The sequence below is a fragment of the Mobula hypostoma genome, chromosome 8 (assembly GCF_963921235.1).
Source record: "Mobula hypostoma chromosome 8, sMobHyp1.1, whole genome shotgun sequence".
NCBI classification, from domain to species: Eukaryota; Metazoa; Chordata; class Chondrichthyes; order Myliobatiformes; family Myliobatidae; genus Mobula; species Mobula hypostoma.
Genome location: NC_086104.1, coordinates 8,893,416 through 8,911,036, shown reverse-complemented (window position 1 = coordinate 8,911,036; position 17,621 = coordinate 8,893,416). Strand labels below are relative to the sequence as shown.

Sequence of the window (17,621 nt, the reverse complement as noted above, 5' to 3'; positions counted from 1 at the left end):
TGACGGATTGCTACCCTGACAGTCTCCTATAAAATGTGTTCATTACAATTTTGAATACATTGTTCCTTCAATGTTTGAAGTTATCCAGGCAGCCCGCGGCAGCAAAGCAGTTACAAACCATGGTGCTCCTTCCACCATGCTTCACAGTTGGGATGAGGTTTTGGTGTTGGTGTGCAGTGCCCTTTTTCCTTCAAAGATTGTGGTAGGCATTTCTGCTAAAAACTTCAACTTTTGTCTCATCTGTCATGGAACCTTGTCGCAGAAGCATTGTGGAAGATCCAGGTGGTCTTTGAAAACTTGAGACGTGCAGTGCTTTCCTCTGTGTTGTCCTTCCCTGAACACCGCTCTTGTTCAGTGTTTTTCTTATAGTGGACACCTGAACAGAGACTTTAGCAACTTCTAGAAATTTCTGCAGGTCTTTAGCTGTTACCTTGGGTCCTTTTTCACTTCCTTCAGCATTGCATGTTGTGTTCTTGGTGTGATCTTTGCAGGACACCCACTCCTAGGGAGAGTAGCAACAGTACTGAATTTACTCCATTTGTAGACAATTTCTCTTACATTCAGGTCTTTAGAAATACTTTTGTAGCCTGGTTCCAGCTTCATGCATCTCTACAATTCTTCTTCTAAGGTCCTCTGGAAGTTGTTTTGATTGAGGAATGGTGCACATACATACCTTTCTTGAGAAGAGCAGGCTCTGTCAGTAACTCGACTTTGTGTGCCTTTTTTATAAGGCAGGGCACCTCTATAACCCACACCTCCAATCTCATCTCATTGACTGGAACACCTGATTCCAAACAGCTTTTGTAGAAGGCATTACCCCAGAGGTTCACATACGTTTTAAAACCTAGCCTGTGATTGATTAAATAGTGTACTCAGTATTGACAAGAAGAAGTACGGTTGTTTGTGTGTTAGTTGTTTAGGCAGATTGTGTTTGCCTATTATTATGACTTAGATGAAGATCAAGCTACGTTTTATGAGTAATTAGTGCAAGGAGGGAGGAGAAGATGGCGGCGCGACGCAGCGCGCGCGGCCATTCCAAATGAATATCGTATGTGTTAACTAGGGGGCCGTGCACAATCTGGATTTGATGGAAACAGCCGTGAGAAGCACGGAGGAACACCTGGAGTAACTTCTGAACTGCCCGCTTCGCTGCCGCTGCTACTGTGCGATCGAGAATCTCCGGAGGGGGAGGCCCCAAATCCTCGACTTTGCCTGCTGCCCAGGCTGGGGTCAAAGCGCTCGGCAGAGATGGTGCTCGGTGCTCGGTGTCGGAGAGCTGGTTGGAGGCTCGGTGTTTTCGGACGGACTCGGAGTCGGACTGTGGTCGGATGCTTCCAGGATGCTGCATCGGCAAGTTTGCGGCGCTGGAGGTTCACCGTCTGCGTGAGATGATGGGACTTTCGAGAGACTTTGAGACTTTTACCATGCCGTGGTCTGTTCTTATCAAATTACGGCATTGCTTTGCACTGTTGTAACTATATGTTATAATTATGTGGTTTTTGTTAGTTTTTAAGTCGGTTTGTCATGTGTTTCTGTGATATCATTCTGGAAAAACAGTGTATCATTTCTTAATGCATGCATTACTAAATGACAAAAAAAGAGGACTGCATGTCCTCATAATCTAATAATCTAAAAGGGTTCACAAACTTTTTCTTGCAACCAGTAGGAGGGAAAGGTTAGCTAGATTTTAGAGCAGGGTAAAGGTCAGCACAATATTGTGGTCCGAAGGGCCTGTACTGTGCTATACTGTTCTATGTTCTCATGAACAGAGAAGAAAATAGATTGGAAAAATAATGAGGCACTGAATTTACTGTGATCTTATTGAATGACGGGGTAGGGCAGGTCTGAATGGGTCAACTTCTGATTGCAATTTTCTTTTTATTTGACAGAATATATAAGCCGTAGCAGTAAAAGGAACTGCATTGATTAATTCTGTCCCTTTTGGATCCCGAACCTGAAGCACAACTTCTCAACTTGAAGTTGTAAAAGGGCACTCAAAGGGCTTCAACTTCGTAGAGTCATGGAGTCACAAAGCTCCACGGCACAGAAACAGGCCCTTCGGTCATCTAGTCCATGCCAAACTGTTACTCCGCCTAGTCATATCAGCCCTGACTTGGACCATATCCTTCCCATCTGTGTCCTTGTACAAATTTCTCTTAAATTTTAAAATCAAACCCGCATCCTCCTGTTCCACTGGCAGCTTGTTCCACACTTTCACCAGCTGTTCTCCTTAAATATTTCACCTTTCACCCTTAACCCATGACCTCTAGTTCTAGTCTCACGCAAGCTCAGTGGGAAAAAGCCTGCTTACCTTTACCCTATCTATACCCGTCTGTCAAACCTCCCCTTGTTCCCCTATGCTCCGGGGAATAAAACCGTAACCTATTCAATTTTTCTCTGTATCTCAGGTTCTTGTACCCCAACAACATCATTATAAATTTTCACTGTACTCTTTCAATCTTCAGATCAAAGAGGTCCAATAACGGGACTTTCTTTAAAGGTGCACAGCATCTGATTTTCCTGATAACTTTGACTTGCCAAACTTATGCTTTCAGTACCAAGTCGGGAGCTCTGCTAACTTTGTGTCCCTGCTTTTGCAGACCCAGTCATGTTTGAGGCCAATGCTGAGTTTAAAGTCGTGAGTCACGCTGTTGAAGAAGAGCCAGAAGATCAAAGAGTCCGGACATATTTCCCAGAAACTTGGATATGGTTGGACATGTTAACTGGGTAAGATAGCAACAGAAGTGGCAAAGTGAATCCAATCCTGAAAAATGTGAAGTAACTCACTTTGGAAGGTCAAACTTGAAGGAAGAAAGCAAGGTTAATGCCAGAATTTTTAGCAGTGTGGGTGAACAGAGGGATCTTGGAGTCCACATTCATAGATCCCTCAAAATTGCCATGCAAGTTGACAGGGTTGTTAAGAGCGTATAGTGCATTGGCCTTCATTAGTTGGGGGACTGAGCTCAAGAATCGTGATGAAATATTGCAGTTCTGTAAAACGCTGGTTAAACCACACTTGGAATATTGTGTTCATTTCTGGTCACGTCATTTATAGGAAGGGGGTGGAAGCTTTAGACAGGGCGCAGAGTGCTACCTGGATTAGAGAGCATATCTTAAGCCTGGTTTATACTTCTGCGTCAACGCGTCGCCGTAAGGTCTGCGTTGCCGCAAACCCTACGCAGAGCCGACGCGGAACCCTATGCGAGAACTTGCATTGCTGCGACGCGCACCTCTCCCAAAATGTAACTGCGCATCGCGGCAATGCAGAACACACCAACTGTGATTGGTCCGCTTGGTAGCATCGCATTACCTCCTACGCTGCAATAGCTTCCCATCGGGTGACTGAAGGGCAGGAAAGGAACTCTGGCTGCAATGCTTCCCATAAAGCTTTACAGACCTCCGAAATTATGGAGGACACATTTCGCGCGAAAAAACACGCTCGCGTCTTGTTTACCCTGAGACTACCATGACCATGAAGCCTTGTGCGGGCAGGTGAATGTGCATGCATGACGTGTGCAAAATGCCGAGTGACACAGACATACTAACACACAAATATAAATGCTCACAACGCGCGTAGGCCACTTGCGTAGGTCACAGCGTCCAGTTAACGCAGAAGTATAAACCAGGCTTTCTAAGGAAAGGTTGAACGAGCTTTGGTTTTTCTCTTTGTAGTGAAGGAGGACTAGATGCAGGTGTTTACGATGATAACAGGCTTTTATAGAGTTGACAACCAGTGACTTTTCTCAGGGCGGAAATGGCTAATACAAGAGGGCGGAATTTTAAGGAGATTGGAGGAAAGTATGGAGAGGGGATTTCAGATTGTTGGAATACTCTATGTTATAAAACTGAATTCAGTGACCTGACCCCAGGCAGATACTCACCAATAACACTGGACAACACACACAAAAAATGCTGGTGAATGCAGCAGGCCAGGCAGCATCTATAGGAAGAAGTACAGTTGATGTTTCGAGCCGAGACCCTTCGTGAGGACGAACTGAAAGAAGAGATAGTAAGAGATTATGGGGAGCAGTGATAGAGGGTTTCACTAAACTCCCATTGAAGAGAAGATTTAAAATTCGTCAGTGCAGGCATCACTGGAAGAGCCTTCGCAGTAGTGGATTTAAAAACGCAAACACGAGGAAATCTGCAGATACTGGAAATTCAAGCAACACACACAAAAAATGCTGGTGAATGCATTTTGTGTGTGTTGCTTGAATTTCCAGCATATGTAGATTTCCTCGCGTTTGCGCTGGACAACAACCATTTTTCAAAAGCGTTGCTTCCTCAAACTTTTTTTTTGTTTATAATAAACCACTTGACCTGGAACACAAATATAATTTCACACTACTTGTATCACGCAGGAATTTGGTGAAACAAACAATAAACCAGAAATAAACTTTTTTTGAATATAATGCACTTAATTATCATATGAAGAACGTTTGATGGCTCTGGTCCTGTATTCATTAGAATTTAAAAGAATGAGGGGTGACCTCATTGAAACCTATCGAATGTTAAAGGTCTCGATAGGGTAGATGTTGAGAGAATGTTTCCAATGTAGGAGGGTCTAAGACCAGTGGACACAGCCCCAGAATAGATGTATGTCCTTTTAGAACAGAGATGAGGAAGAATTTCTTTAGCCAGATAGTGGTGAATCTGCGGAATTCATTGCCTTAGCCGGCTGTGGAGGCCAAGTGTTTCATTTGTACTTGGTGTCTGTGGCTTCTTGCATTAATGACCAACAATAATCAACTAGCATTGATGAATTCCAGTTGTGCTGATATCATTTCTCTATGACCGCAATGTCCTAATAAAACCTTTCACCATGCTCAGCACTAACAGCACCAAGATTTGATTAGATTACATTAGCTTCAGCTTTATTGTCATTGTGCCGAGTACAGGTACAAAGCCAATGAAATGCAATTAGCATCTAACCAGAAGTGCAAAGGAATAGTATTATTTACAAAATAACTGTGAATAAAAAGTAAGTGCTACAGCACACAAATATAAAAGTACTGAGACAGTACAATATGGGTGCAATACTGCTTAGTGCTGTGATGTGAGGTTCAGCAGGGTCACAACCTCAGGGAAGAAGCTCTTCCTGTGCCTGCTGGTGCAGGAGTGGAGGCTCCTGTAGTGCCTACTGGATGGGAGGAGAGTAAAAAGTCCATGGTTAGGGTGAGATGCATCCTTGATAATGCTTTTCGCCCTGCCCAGGCAGCGTTTATGGTAGATGTTCTCAATGGTGGGCAATTGGGTGCCGATAATCCGCTGGGCAGTTTTCACCACCTGCTGGAGTGCTTTGCGGTCCGATACGGGACAATTGCCATACCACACTGAGATGCAGTTGGTGAGTATGCTCTCAATGGTACAACGGTAAAAGTCTCTCAGTATCCTGGGACAGAGATGAGCTTTCTTGATGCTCCACAAGAAATAGAGGCACTGTTGCGCCTTTTTGATCAGTTTGGAGGAGTTCAGGGACCAGGTGAGATCACCTGAAATGTGGACCCCAAGCAATTTGAAGCTTGATAAATGCTCCACTACGGCTCTGTTGATGTAATTGGGGACATGAGTGCGGCTTCTAGCATGCCTGAAGTCCACAATGATCTCCTTGGTTATTTGGGTGTTAAGGGCCAGATTGTTATCGGTACACCACGCGGTCAGGTGCTGCAGGGAAGAGGTCTAAATGGGAATGTAGAAAATGAATCTTTAGTAACATATTGCACTTCATAATGTTGTATGCTTGAAGAATGTTGCCAACCAGCTGCATGTAGTTTGGTGCTCTGTAGTTGCCAAGAAATTTTTCAACAACATCTTTTAACACCTCCCATACGATTTTCTCTGGTCCAACTAGAAGTTCTTTGAATTGCCTGTCATTGAAGACTTGTTTGATTTGTGGACCAACAAAAATAACTTGGCATCACTTGTTCTGACTTGAATGATGAATTGAAATAACTAATATAGGTAATTTTAAAAATGATGCATGATAGGGGAATTTCATGGTGATTTTCATGATCAACAGCCTAAAATCCATAAGGTACATTCTAAAGGATTCAGGAAGCAAAATCGTTTTTGTCTGATAAACTAAAATACCAATGTCTACATCCAGCTTTGCAAGGATTACTCAGTTCCAGATCTCACTGTTGACTTGTTCCAAGCATAGACCAAAGAATTGTGTTCCAAGGGTAGCAACAGTATGATACTTTTGGCACCAGGACAGCGCTAGATTGAGTATGATATCAAACAGCCTTGGTAAAGCTGAGGTCATTGGGAACCAAGAGGAGAACCCTCCCACTGATTGATGGGTTACAATTTATGCAAAGGAAGATATTGGTGATTTATAGGAGGGGAGGGTTGTTTTTACTGTTCCTGACCAAATCAACTTCAGCTACACCACCAAGTGGAGAGAAAGACCAACATGGTTGGGTTCATCAGCCCAGTGGGTTTGGAGGGGGCAGGATCAAAGGTTCAAAAATGCAACGTAAATTTATTACCAAAGTACATACATGTCACCATATACAACCCTGAGCTTCTTTTCAATAAATATTGAGAATATGAGATGAAGAGCCCTTGAAAGTGAATCCGGAAGTTGTAGGAACAAGTTCAGATTTGGGGTGAATGAAGTTATCCCCTCTGGTACAAGAACTTGATGGTTGAGGGTTAATAATTGTTCCTGAACCTGGTTGTGTGGGTCCTGATGCTCCCGAACCTCCTTCCTGATGGCAGCAGTGAGAAGAGAGCATGACCCGGATGGTGGGGGTCCTTGATGATGGATGCTGCTTTCCTGCAACAGCACTGAATGTAGATGTGCTCAGTGGTGGAGAGGGCTTTGTGCGTAATGGACTGTGCTGTGTCAACTACTTCCTGAAGGCTCTTCCATTCTTCCATTTTTGGGACTTGTTTTTCTTCTATACTGCGATGCAACCAGTCAATCTACTCTCTATCACTCATCTATAGAATCCCATCAAAGTTTTAGATGACATACTAAATCTTGGCAAATTTCTAAGAATGCAAAGGCACTGCCATGCTTTCTTTCTAACACACGTGCTGGATCCATGAGTGATCCTCTGAAATGATAAAACTCAGGAATTTAAAGTTACTGACCCTCTCCACCTCTGATACCCCTAATGAAGACTAGATTGCAGACCTCTGGTTTCCTCCTCCTGTACTCAATAATCATTTCTTGGTTTTGCTGACTGACATTGAGTGAGAGGTTATATTTGAGACACCACTCAGCCAGATTTTTCACCTCTCAGATATTGATTTTATATGTAAAAGGAGATAAAATGATAGTCTTATGGGGAGATAGGCAGGGATGTACTGCTGTGATTTTATAAGGAACTGGTTTGATGGCTTTTTGAATATCGTGAGCAGTTCTAGGCCCCATATCTAAGGAAGGATGTGCAGGCCCTGGAGACTGTCTAGATGATGTTCACAAGAATGATCTTGAGAACGAAAGGGTTAATGTGTAAGGAGTGTTTGATGTCTCTGTGTCTGTGTCTGAAGGAGTTCAGAAGGATGAGGGGGTGGGATCTTAGGGAAATGTACTGGATCCTGAAAGACTTGGATAGAGTGGACACAGGGAGGATATTTTCATTATTAACAGTGTCTCACCTGAAGGCACAGGCTCAGAATAAAGAGATGCCCTTTTAGAATTGAGACACGAAGCAATTTGTTCAGCCACATCATGGTAAATCTGTGGAATTCCTTGCCAAAAAGAGCAGTGAAGGCCAAGTCACTGGGTGCATTTAAGGTAAAGATTCAGGGTAGTAAGGGTATGAAGAGTTGCAGGGAGAAGATGGGAATGGGGTTGAAAAGAAAACAAGCATGATTGAATGTCTGGGTTGAGTAAATGGGCCAAATGACCTAATTGTCTTCCTGTATCTTATGGATGGAACGAGGCTCCCATAAGAGAATAGAATATACAACATTCACGCTGTGGCCACTTTCTTATATACACCTGTACACCTGCTCGTCAATGCAAATATCCAATTAGCCAATCATGTGGCAGCAACTCAACGTATAAAAGCATGCAGACATGGTCAAGAGGTTCACTTGTTGTTCAGAACAAAGGTCAGAACGGGGAAGAAATGTGATCTAAGTGACTTTGACTGTGGAATGATTGTTAGTGCCAGATGGGGTGGTTTGAGTATCTTAGAAACTGATGACCTCCTGGAATTTTTACTCAAAACAGATTTATGAGTTTACAGAGAACGGTGCGAAAAAAAAAAATCCAGTGAGCAGCATTTTTATGGGAGAAAGTGTCTTGTTAATGATAGAGGTCAGAGGGGAATGGCCAGACTGGTTCAAGCTGACAGGAAGGTGACAGTAACTCAACCAGATGTTACAACAGTAGTCTGCAGAAGAGCAACTCTGAATGCACAACACAGCAAATCTTGAAGTGGATGAGCTATGGCAGCAGAAGACCACACCTGGTTCCACTCCTGTACCTTAAAAATTAGATACTGACTGTAGAGCATTACAACATGGTATGTTCTATGATGTTGGGTTCAAAATTCCAGATCCAATAGCTTGTGGCTCCCATAAACAGCTTGGTCAGGAGTATTCACACAGTGACATTGAAGGATCCAATTTCCCAAGCCAGGAAGACATATGCCTTGTAGGGGAATCTGAACACTGTGGTATCCCCATGCTCCTCTTGTCCTTGTCTTTCTTGGTGATGGGATTCATGGGCTTAGATGTTCCAGAGCAAAATTAGGACATGCTGCTTCACAGAAGTATTCGTGAAAATCAGGAGGTGGGCAATGGACATCGGAGAACCGTAAGACCTTAAGATATAGAAGCACCATTAGTCCAACTGGCTCATTGAGTCACTCCCCCATTTCCCTCTCAGCCTCAGTCTCCTGCCTTCTCTCCATACCCCTTCATGCCCTGACTAATCAAGAACCTATCAACCTCTGCCTTCAATATACCCAATGACTTGGCCTCCACAGCTATCTGCGGCAATAAGTTCCACAGATTCACCACCCTCTGGCTAAAGAAATCCTTCCTCATCTCCATTCTAAACGGACTTCCTTCTATTGTGCCCTCCGGTCCTAGACTCTCCTACCATAGAAAACATCCGTTCCACATCCACTCTGTTGGGGTCTTTCAACATTTGATAGGTTTCAATAAGATCCCCCCTCATTTTTCCGAATTCCAGGTAGTACAAGCCAACAGGCATTTATCTGTCCTCATATGCTAACCCTTTCATTCCGGAATCATTCTGTATTAAGCAGATGGAGCTTCAAGGCAGATGTTGATGCATTCTACACTTTGGAAGGATGCTTTTCAGAGGTTGTCTGCCTGGCATCAGTGCTCACACAACCAGGACTTGTGGTATGCGCCAGCTGATCTTACGTGCACCTACCACCTGCTTCCGTGGCTTCAGATGAGCCCTAATTGGGGGGCTAAGCGGGTGCTACACCTTGCCCAAGGGTGACCGGCAGGCTAGCGGAGAGAAGAAGCACCTTACCTCCTTTGGTAGAGACGTATCTCCACCCCGCCACCCAGAATCTTACGACTATTATTAGATACTGAGATCAGTCAGCTTCTACTTTGGGGCAGAAGTTCTTTGATCTAAATATCTAAAAGCTGTTTCTCCAGTTCCATGACCTCCATGTTCTTTTACACACACCCAACAGAAAGCTTCCCACTCATGTAGACTTGGCCCTGATCACTGACTGTTATTCCAATATTGTTTTCTTTTTGTTAGTCCGAATTCAGAGATCAGCATCCAGGGGACAGTCCCCGACTCCCTCACTACCTGGACGGCCAGTGCCTTCGCCATTTCCAAAAACCAAGGCCTTCAGCTGGCGACTATACCTGCACAGGTGAGTCTTCTTCAACCTCCTGCGGGTCATTTGGTAATAGTTGTTGGTTCATTATTGTCAAATGTCCTGAGATGCAGTGGCAAGCTTTTTACTGCCTGTCATCCAGACAGATCATTCCATACGTAAGTAGATTGAGGAAGTACGAAAATTATTAAAAATACTTAACAACACACACAAAATGCTGGAGGTTTCAGCAGGCCAGGCAGCATCTATAGAAGTGAATCAACACTCACAACACACTGGAGGAACTCAGCAGGTTGGGCAGCACCCGTGGAAACGATGAGTTGATGTTTTGGGCCGGAACCCTTCGTCAGGGCCCTGAGAATGGAGAGCAAGAGAATGAAGGAAGATCTTACAGTGGTGTACAAAGTTATGAATGGTATAGATAGAAGGAATGCAAGCAGGTTTTCTTCACTGAGGCTGGGTGGAAAATAGAACTAGAGGTCATAGGTTAAGAGTGAAAGGTGAAACCCTTCGTTTCGGTTCTGGCCCGAAACGTCAACTCATCGTTTCCACGGATGCTGCCCGACCTGCTGAGTTCCTCCAGCGTGTTGTGAGTGTTGCTTTTATCCCAGCATTTGTAGATTATTTTGTGTTATGGAAATGAATCAACAATCGATATTCTGGGCTGAGACCCCTCATCAGGACTGGAAAGGAAGGGGGGAAAATACCAGAATAAGGTGGGGGGAGGGGAAGGAGGACAAGGTAGAAGGTGATAACGGAAACCTGGTGGGTAGGGGGCAGAGGAATGAAATAAGAAGCTGCGAGCTGATTGGTGGAAAAAGCAAAGGGCTTGTAGAGAAAGGAATCTGATAGGAGAGGAGAGTGGACCATGGGAAGAAGGGAAGGAGGAGGGGCACCAAGGGGAGGAGATAGGCAGGTGAAGAGACGAGGTAAGAAGCCAAAGTGGGGAATTGAAGGTGAAGAAAGAGGGAGGGGAGAATCTACCAAAGTTGGAGAAGTCAATGTCATGCATCGATTGGAGGCTACCTGGCTGGATTACGAGGTGATGCTCCTCCAACCTGAGAGTGGCACCATCATGGCAGAAGAGGAGGCCTTGGACCAACGTGTTCGAACGGGAACGGGAATGGGAATTAAAATGGCTGGCCACCAGGAAATTATGTTTTTTTTATAGATGGAGCAGAGGTGTGTGTTGCTCTGGATATCCAGCATCGGCAGGATTTCTTGAGTTTCAGAAAGCAGAATGCAGAATATAATGTTACACTTACAGAGAAAATACTGGCAGACAGGATGGTATGAGGGACCATGCTGAGGTAGGCAATGCCTCGAAAAGGCAGCATCCGTCATTAAGAGCCTCTGACACCCAGGACATGCCCTCTTCTCATTGCTGTCATTGAGGAGCCTGAAGAACCACACTCAGTGCTTTGGGAACTGATTCTTCCCCTCTGTCATCAGATTCCTGAATGCCCAATAAACCCATCCACACTACCTCAATATTTTTTGCTCTCTTTTTTGCACTACTTATTTAAGTCTTTAAATATATTTCTTATTGTAATTTATAGTTTTTATGATTATGTATTGCAATGTACTACTATCACAAAACAACAAATTGCACGACGTACGCCAATGATATTCAACCTGATTTGGATTCCTATAAAAGTGGGATGGAAGCTGTCCTTGAGCCTAGTAATATGGGCTTTTAGGGTGGGTGGGGTCATTGATTTTTCTGGCTGCTTTACTGAGGCAGTGTCCATGTAGACTGAGACCATGGAGTGGGGGCTGGATTTTGTGATAAGCTGAGCTGTGTCCATCTGGTAAAAAAGCTCCTCCTCAGCTTCCCAAAACAGTTCACCTTTCACTCTTAACCTATGACCTCTAGTTCTATTTTCCACCCAACCCCAGTGAAGAAAACCTGCTTGCATTCCTCCCATCTATACCATTCATAACTTTGTATACCACTATAAGATCTTCCTTCATTCTCTTGCTCTCCTAGGAATAAAATCCTAACCTTTTCTGTCATTCATTCTTTGGGCATTTTGAGGAGCTCTGTGGGGAGTAAGAATTTCAGGTTGTGTATTGTATACATTCGCTGATAATAAATGGAACTATTGAACTATTGAACAAATACAAAAAGAAAAAACAATAATAAGTGTACTATAATCAACCTATCTATTAACAACTAGAAAACAACAACCGCTGTTATCAAAGTAAATCGAAGCATTTTTAGAGTGACTCTACGCCCACTACGGTTTTGTCTAAACCCACTCTCTAATTTACTAAATCAGACAAAAATAGGGTATCAAATCAGAAACAACACAACAAATTATACCTTGACACTCCTATGATGATTTGAAATTTACACTTCATCAGTAAGGCTAAAACAATGAATTCAGATGGTAGGACTATTTTTGAAATATATAAACATGAACTTTGGATTAGTTCAGAACATAAAAAATACAGAAAGGTGTGTTACAGCTAGTAGAATATAAAACTGAGCAGCAGGATATACAATGCAACCAATGGATAAATATGAAACACAAGTATCTGGGATATCACACTGGGTTGACTGCAGAGGGGATGTGGTCACAATTGAAGAGTCTGGCTCTTATGAAAGATTGGATCATAGTGTGATAAAGGGAAAACTTTTGACAGAATTTTCTTCAAGGCTAAAGAAAATCTGCCAAACAGAGTTCAACATTAAACATAAAAAAAAGGCAATAAGCACTTTTGCTATACCCATATTAAGATATTCTTCTGGCATAATATCTTGGTCTGAAACTGATCTGGACCATTCACACAGGAAATTAAGAACAGAAATGACAAAATTTAGAAAACACTACGTACACTTGAATACACTTAGATTAACACTATCTGGGACAGAAGGAGGAAGAGGCATAACAGACACAAAAAATGTACACAACAGTTAGATAAAACTTCGAAGGATACATTTTCATCAATGAAAACAGGATTCAGCTCTCCACATGAGCATATGCAATTCTGATAAGAAGTACACACCACTAAACTTAAATGAGAGCACAATCCAGAAAAATGAAGAAATGATCACTATAGAAGAAAAAGTTAACCATTTGAAGAGCATGAACCTCCATGGAAGATGTCTTCACAATCTGAGCAGACTAAATGTCAACAAGGTAGCGTCGAGTGCCTGGCTCAGAGTTGGAGACACAGAGGGGTTCCTTTCGGCATACAGATCCAGGTGGCTAGTACAAAAAGTATCAACAATATAAAATAGAAGACCAACCAGTTGAAAATGATAAATGTAGAAAATGCAAAAAGAAACCAGAAGCAATCCAATGCATTACAGGATCCTGCAGCACTTTAATTCAATTTAATTACTTACACAGGCACAATCAAGCGGCAAATACCATTCATCAAAATCTTGCTTCAGAATACAAACTCATAAAAGACACCATAACTTACTATAAATACAAGCCTGACCCAGTTTTAGGGTCAGAGTCCTACAAATTATATTACGACTGATCCATTACTAGAGATAATAACATCCAGATATAACAAACAATCAAGAACAACTTAATTAATAGAGTTAGCCTTTCCAAGCACACATGACATACTGAAATCAGTAAGTGAAAAACACCAGAAATAGGCTGAATCAAAAGAGGGAAATGGAAGACAATGAATGGAACATGAACAGGGTATATATTGTCCCAGTAGTAATACCTACAACTGATATCATCCCAAAGCCACTACATAACAGAATAAAACAGTTAGGTCTACACAGCAATATGTGAACCTCCAGAAATAGTCCGAAAGTTCCTGGCAATTGAGAAACGAGGTGCTTGGCTATGCCCGTACTGCAGGTTTTACCAGCTTGAACTGAAAAAAAAAATCATAAAACAACCCCATTCACTCTCATAACATACTGGATAAAATTTTGGTTGGCATAATGCAGTCTGGAATCCAATGCATGTCTATGAGAAGGTTATAAACACAAGATATTCTGCAGATGCTGGAAATCTTGAGCAACACATATAAAATGCTGGAGGAACACAGCAGGCCAGGCAGCATCTATGGAGAAGAAAAAACAGGTGACGCTTTGACCCGTAAGGTCAACTATAGATGTAGCCTCTCTACCTGAAGGTTCTCTTCACCAGTGGGATGTAATATCCAATATTCCCACAAGACTCCAGACTCAAGGTTATTGAGGAAAGGATTCATGAAAAATTGGAGAAACACACACAAAAAGCTGGAGGAACTCAGCAGGCCAGGCAGCATCTGTGAAAAAGAATAAACAGGACAACTTGACCCGAAAGGCCGACTGTTTATTCCTCTCCATTGACGCATCTCTACCTGAAGGTTCTCCACACTGTAGGGGGTTTAATACACAATATTCCCACTAGATGGCGCCAGACGCAATGTTATTGAGGAAAAGATTCATACAGAATCGAAGTAACACATACAAAACAAGAAAATATGAAGGTCCTGGAAATCCGAGCAACACACACAAATGCTGAAGGAACTCAGCAGGTCAGGCAGCATCAATGGGAAAGAATAAAGAGTCGACTTTTCAGCACGAGACTCTGCATGCAGAATCACAGTCAGTCACTGACATATGACATGAAATTAGTTGCTTTGCAGTGCAAGACATAAAATTGCAAAAAAATTGGTAAGTAAATGCTCTTGTGGTCAATGATTCAAAGTTCATTTATTATTAAAGTACACAACCCTGAGATTCATCTTCCCACAGACAGCCGCAAGACAAAGAAATGTCATGGAACCCATTCATGGAAACAACGTCAAACCCCCGATGCACAAAAAAGAATAAATCATGCAAATGGCAAAAAAAAGATGAGTGAGTAACACAGAATATAAGAGACCCAACCACAAATCATCAAACCAGTGCAGGCATATTCAGTCCGATCCAGCTCTCTGTCACTTGTTAACTTCAGGGCGCAGAGCTATCCTGCCCTGATCAAAATCACACAAAATAGCCAGGAGAAAGGAGTGAGCAGAAAACAGAAACATATCATAATGTGAAATAGAGTCCACAGTCCACAATTATTATCACTGGCATGTCATGAAATGCACTGTTTTGTGACAGCAGTACAGGGCAATACCAGAAGAAAATTATTATTTGTTGCAAAATAAATAGTGCAAAAGAAGTTCAAAGGTGAGAAAGGTTACAGGCTGGTTTTCCAATTAAATTTGTGGCCTGAGATTTAATTAAATGTGGATGACAACCTGTCCCCTCTCTTTGATCAACAGCTGGAGGTCTTCAAGTTTTTCTTTCTGGAGTTAAACCTCCCATACTCTGTGACCAGAGGGGAACAACTAATCCTGGAAGTAAATATCTTCAACTACCTGGAACAGACGCTGGTGGTAAGGACACTGTCTGCTTTAAGCTCCATGTCTCAGGAATTAATGAGATGTACTCATAATCATAAACTTGAGTGTGGACTCTGGAACCTTGACTTTATCTACACACTTCATGATTTAGTAGATCTCTCTTAGGTGAACAGGGGTGTTTGGGGTGTTCAGGGAGGGGTAGCACCTCTGGTGAAAGGGCTTGTCATGTCCATTCTAGGGCAGCTCAGTCACCTTTGGCCCCCACCAGACACTCAGCTCGCACCTGTGTCTCCAAGTAGCTCTTTCCACGTGAGAGCGGCCACACCCCACTACACTACCTTACAGGCGGGTAAACCCGGATGAGGTCAGCTGTCGGGCTTCATACTCTGGTGAGGGAGAGAGAGGTGCCTGTCTCAGCATGCAAAGGTCAGCTCTGGTGGACTGGGCAGTTGAGATCTACGTGAGATCCAATGGCCAAGAGGGCCTTTCAGCAATGCTTTGTTAGACCCCAGTTGTGGCAATTATTCTCAGCTCTGGATTGGTCCTCTGAAGTTGAGAGAGTAAAACTGATCCAGTGCACAAAGGATTAAGATTCTCCCGCACAGGTTTCCTGTCACTGTCGAACAGAACAGCCAACCACGATAAGGTGACCATCATTCCTTGCATAGTCATGGCTGTTCTAATTACATGCTGAAGTATGGCGAGGGTCTAAGGGGCCAGAACTGAGGGCACACAGAGATTGTGAAGGACTGTGTTCCTGCAAATGAGAAAATAAAGAAAAGATTAGCTTTATCTCTCACGTGTACAATAGCACATATTTGTCACACGACACAGCCTCAGAATAGAGGGGCGTCATCTTAGAATGGAGATGAGGAGGAGGAATTTATTTAGCCAGAGGGTGTGAATCTGTGGAATTCCTTGCCACAGGCAGCTGTGGAGGCCAAGTCACTGGATATATTTAAAGCGGTGGTTGATAGGTTCTTGATTAGTCAGGGCATCTGAGGTTATGGAGAGAAGGCAGAAGAGGTTTGAAGTTCATTTAATTTATTATTAAAGTACATAAATGTCTCCATATACTACCCAAATATTCACTTTCTTGTGGGAATACTCAATAAATCTATAATAGAATAATATCAATAACAGAACCAGTGAAGGACCACACTATCTTGGGCGTTCAATCAGCATGCAACAGACAATAGACTTAATACAAAAAGAAAGAAAGACTAATAATAAATAAATAAGCAATAAATATTGAAAACACGAGATGAAGTGTCCTTGAAAGTGAGTCCAGAGGTTGCGGGAACGCTTCAGTAATGGGGCAAATAAAGTTGAGTGAAGTTATCCCCTTTGGTTCAAAAGCCTGATGATTGAGGGGTAATCGTCGTGGCTATCCCTCGAGGTCGAGGATGATGGTCTTCATTCTGAAGAAGTGGTCCACAGAGTGAAGACGCCTGTGCGTGTATTTGTTTAACGTGTACTTGATGTTGCACTCCAAGAAGCACACGATACTTCACAAATCAACCAACTGATTCCAATGGCATGGAAACCACGACGATTGAAGCTGATGGATTTGTTGCAGCCTTCATTCGCCTTCACAGCCGTTGAGTTCGAAGTAACTTCAACCGCCTGTTCCACCGTTGAGGTCTTGGTTGGATTGTTCTTTGTCAGGGACCTCACCCTTGACCTTACACCATGGGTGACCTTCCCAGGAGCATAGCTCCAGACGGCATCGCTCTCGGGATCTCAGGACCACACAAGCCCCTTCACCGCGACAAGGTGACAATCCATGAGGGGTAATAACTGTTCCTGAAACTGGTAGTGTAAGTCCTGAAGCTCCTGTACCTTCTTCCTGGTGGCAGCAGAGAGAAGAGAGCATGTTCTGGGTGGTTGGTATCCCTGATAACGGATGCTGCTTTCCTGAAACAACACTTTGTGTAGATGTGCTCAATGGTGCAGAGGGCTTTACCCATGATGCACTGGGCTGTATCCACTACTTTTTGTAGTCCATTCAATGGCATTGGTGTTTCCATTCCAGGCTGTGATGCAGCCAGTCAATATACACATCTATAGAAGTTTGTCAAAGTTTTAGATGTCATGCTGAAATCCACAAACTCCTAAGAAAGTACAGGCACTGCCGCGTTTTCTTCTTGATTGCACAAACGTGCTGGACTCAAGACAGGTCCTCTGAAATAATAACAGCAAAAAACGTAAAGTCGCTGAACATCTCCTCCTTTGATTGTCCAGCTCATGGACCTGAAGTCAATAATTAGCTTCTTGGTCTTGCTGACATTGAGTAAGAGGTTGTTGTTATGGCACCACTCAGTGAAATTTTCGATCTCCCTTCTCTATGCTGAATCATCATCACTTTTGATTTGGCCTATGATTGTGGTGTCGTCAGCAAACTCAAATATGGCATTGGAGCTCTGCTTGCAGCTTACAGTCATTAGTATAAAGTGAATAGAGCAGGGGCTGAGCATACAGCTTTGTGGTGCAGCTGTGCTGATCTCG

At 43.1% G+C, this 17,621-nt stretch overlaps 1 protein-coding gene across 1 annotated transcript in view; it reads left to right on the top strand.

The window, feature by feature from the left end:
* cd109 (CD109 molecule) overlaps positions 1–17,621 on the top strand; it is a 265,250-nt gene that overhangs the window by 133,556 nt on the left and 114,073 nt on the right. Inside the window, exons 18-20 of the mRNA XM_063054966.1 lie at positions 2,601–2,727; positions 9,713–9,830; positions 15,033–15,146. Coding sequence (XP_062911036.1) covers positions 2,601–2,727; positions 9,713–9,830; positions 15,033–15,146 — 359 coding nt within the window. The remainder of the gene's footprint in view (positions 1–2,600; positions 2,728–9,712; positions 9,831–15,032; positions 15,147–17,621) is intronic.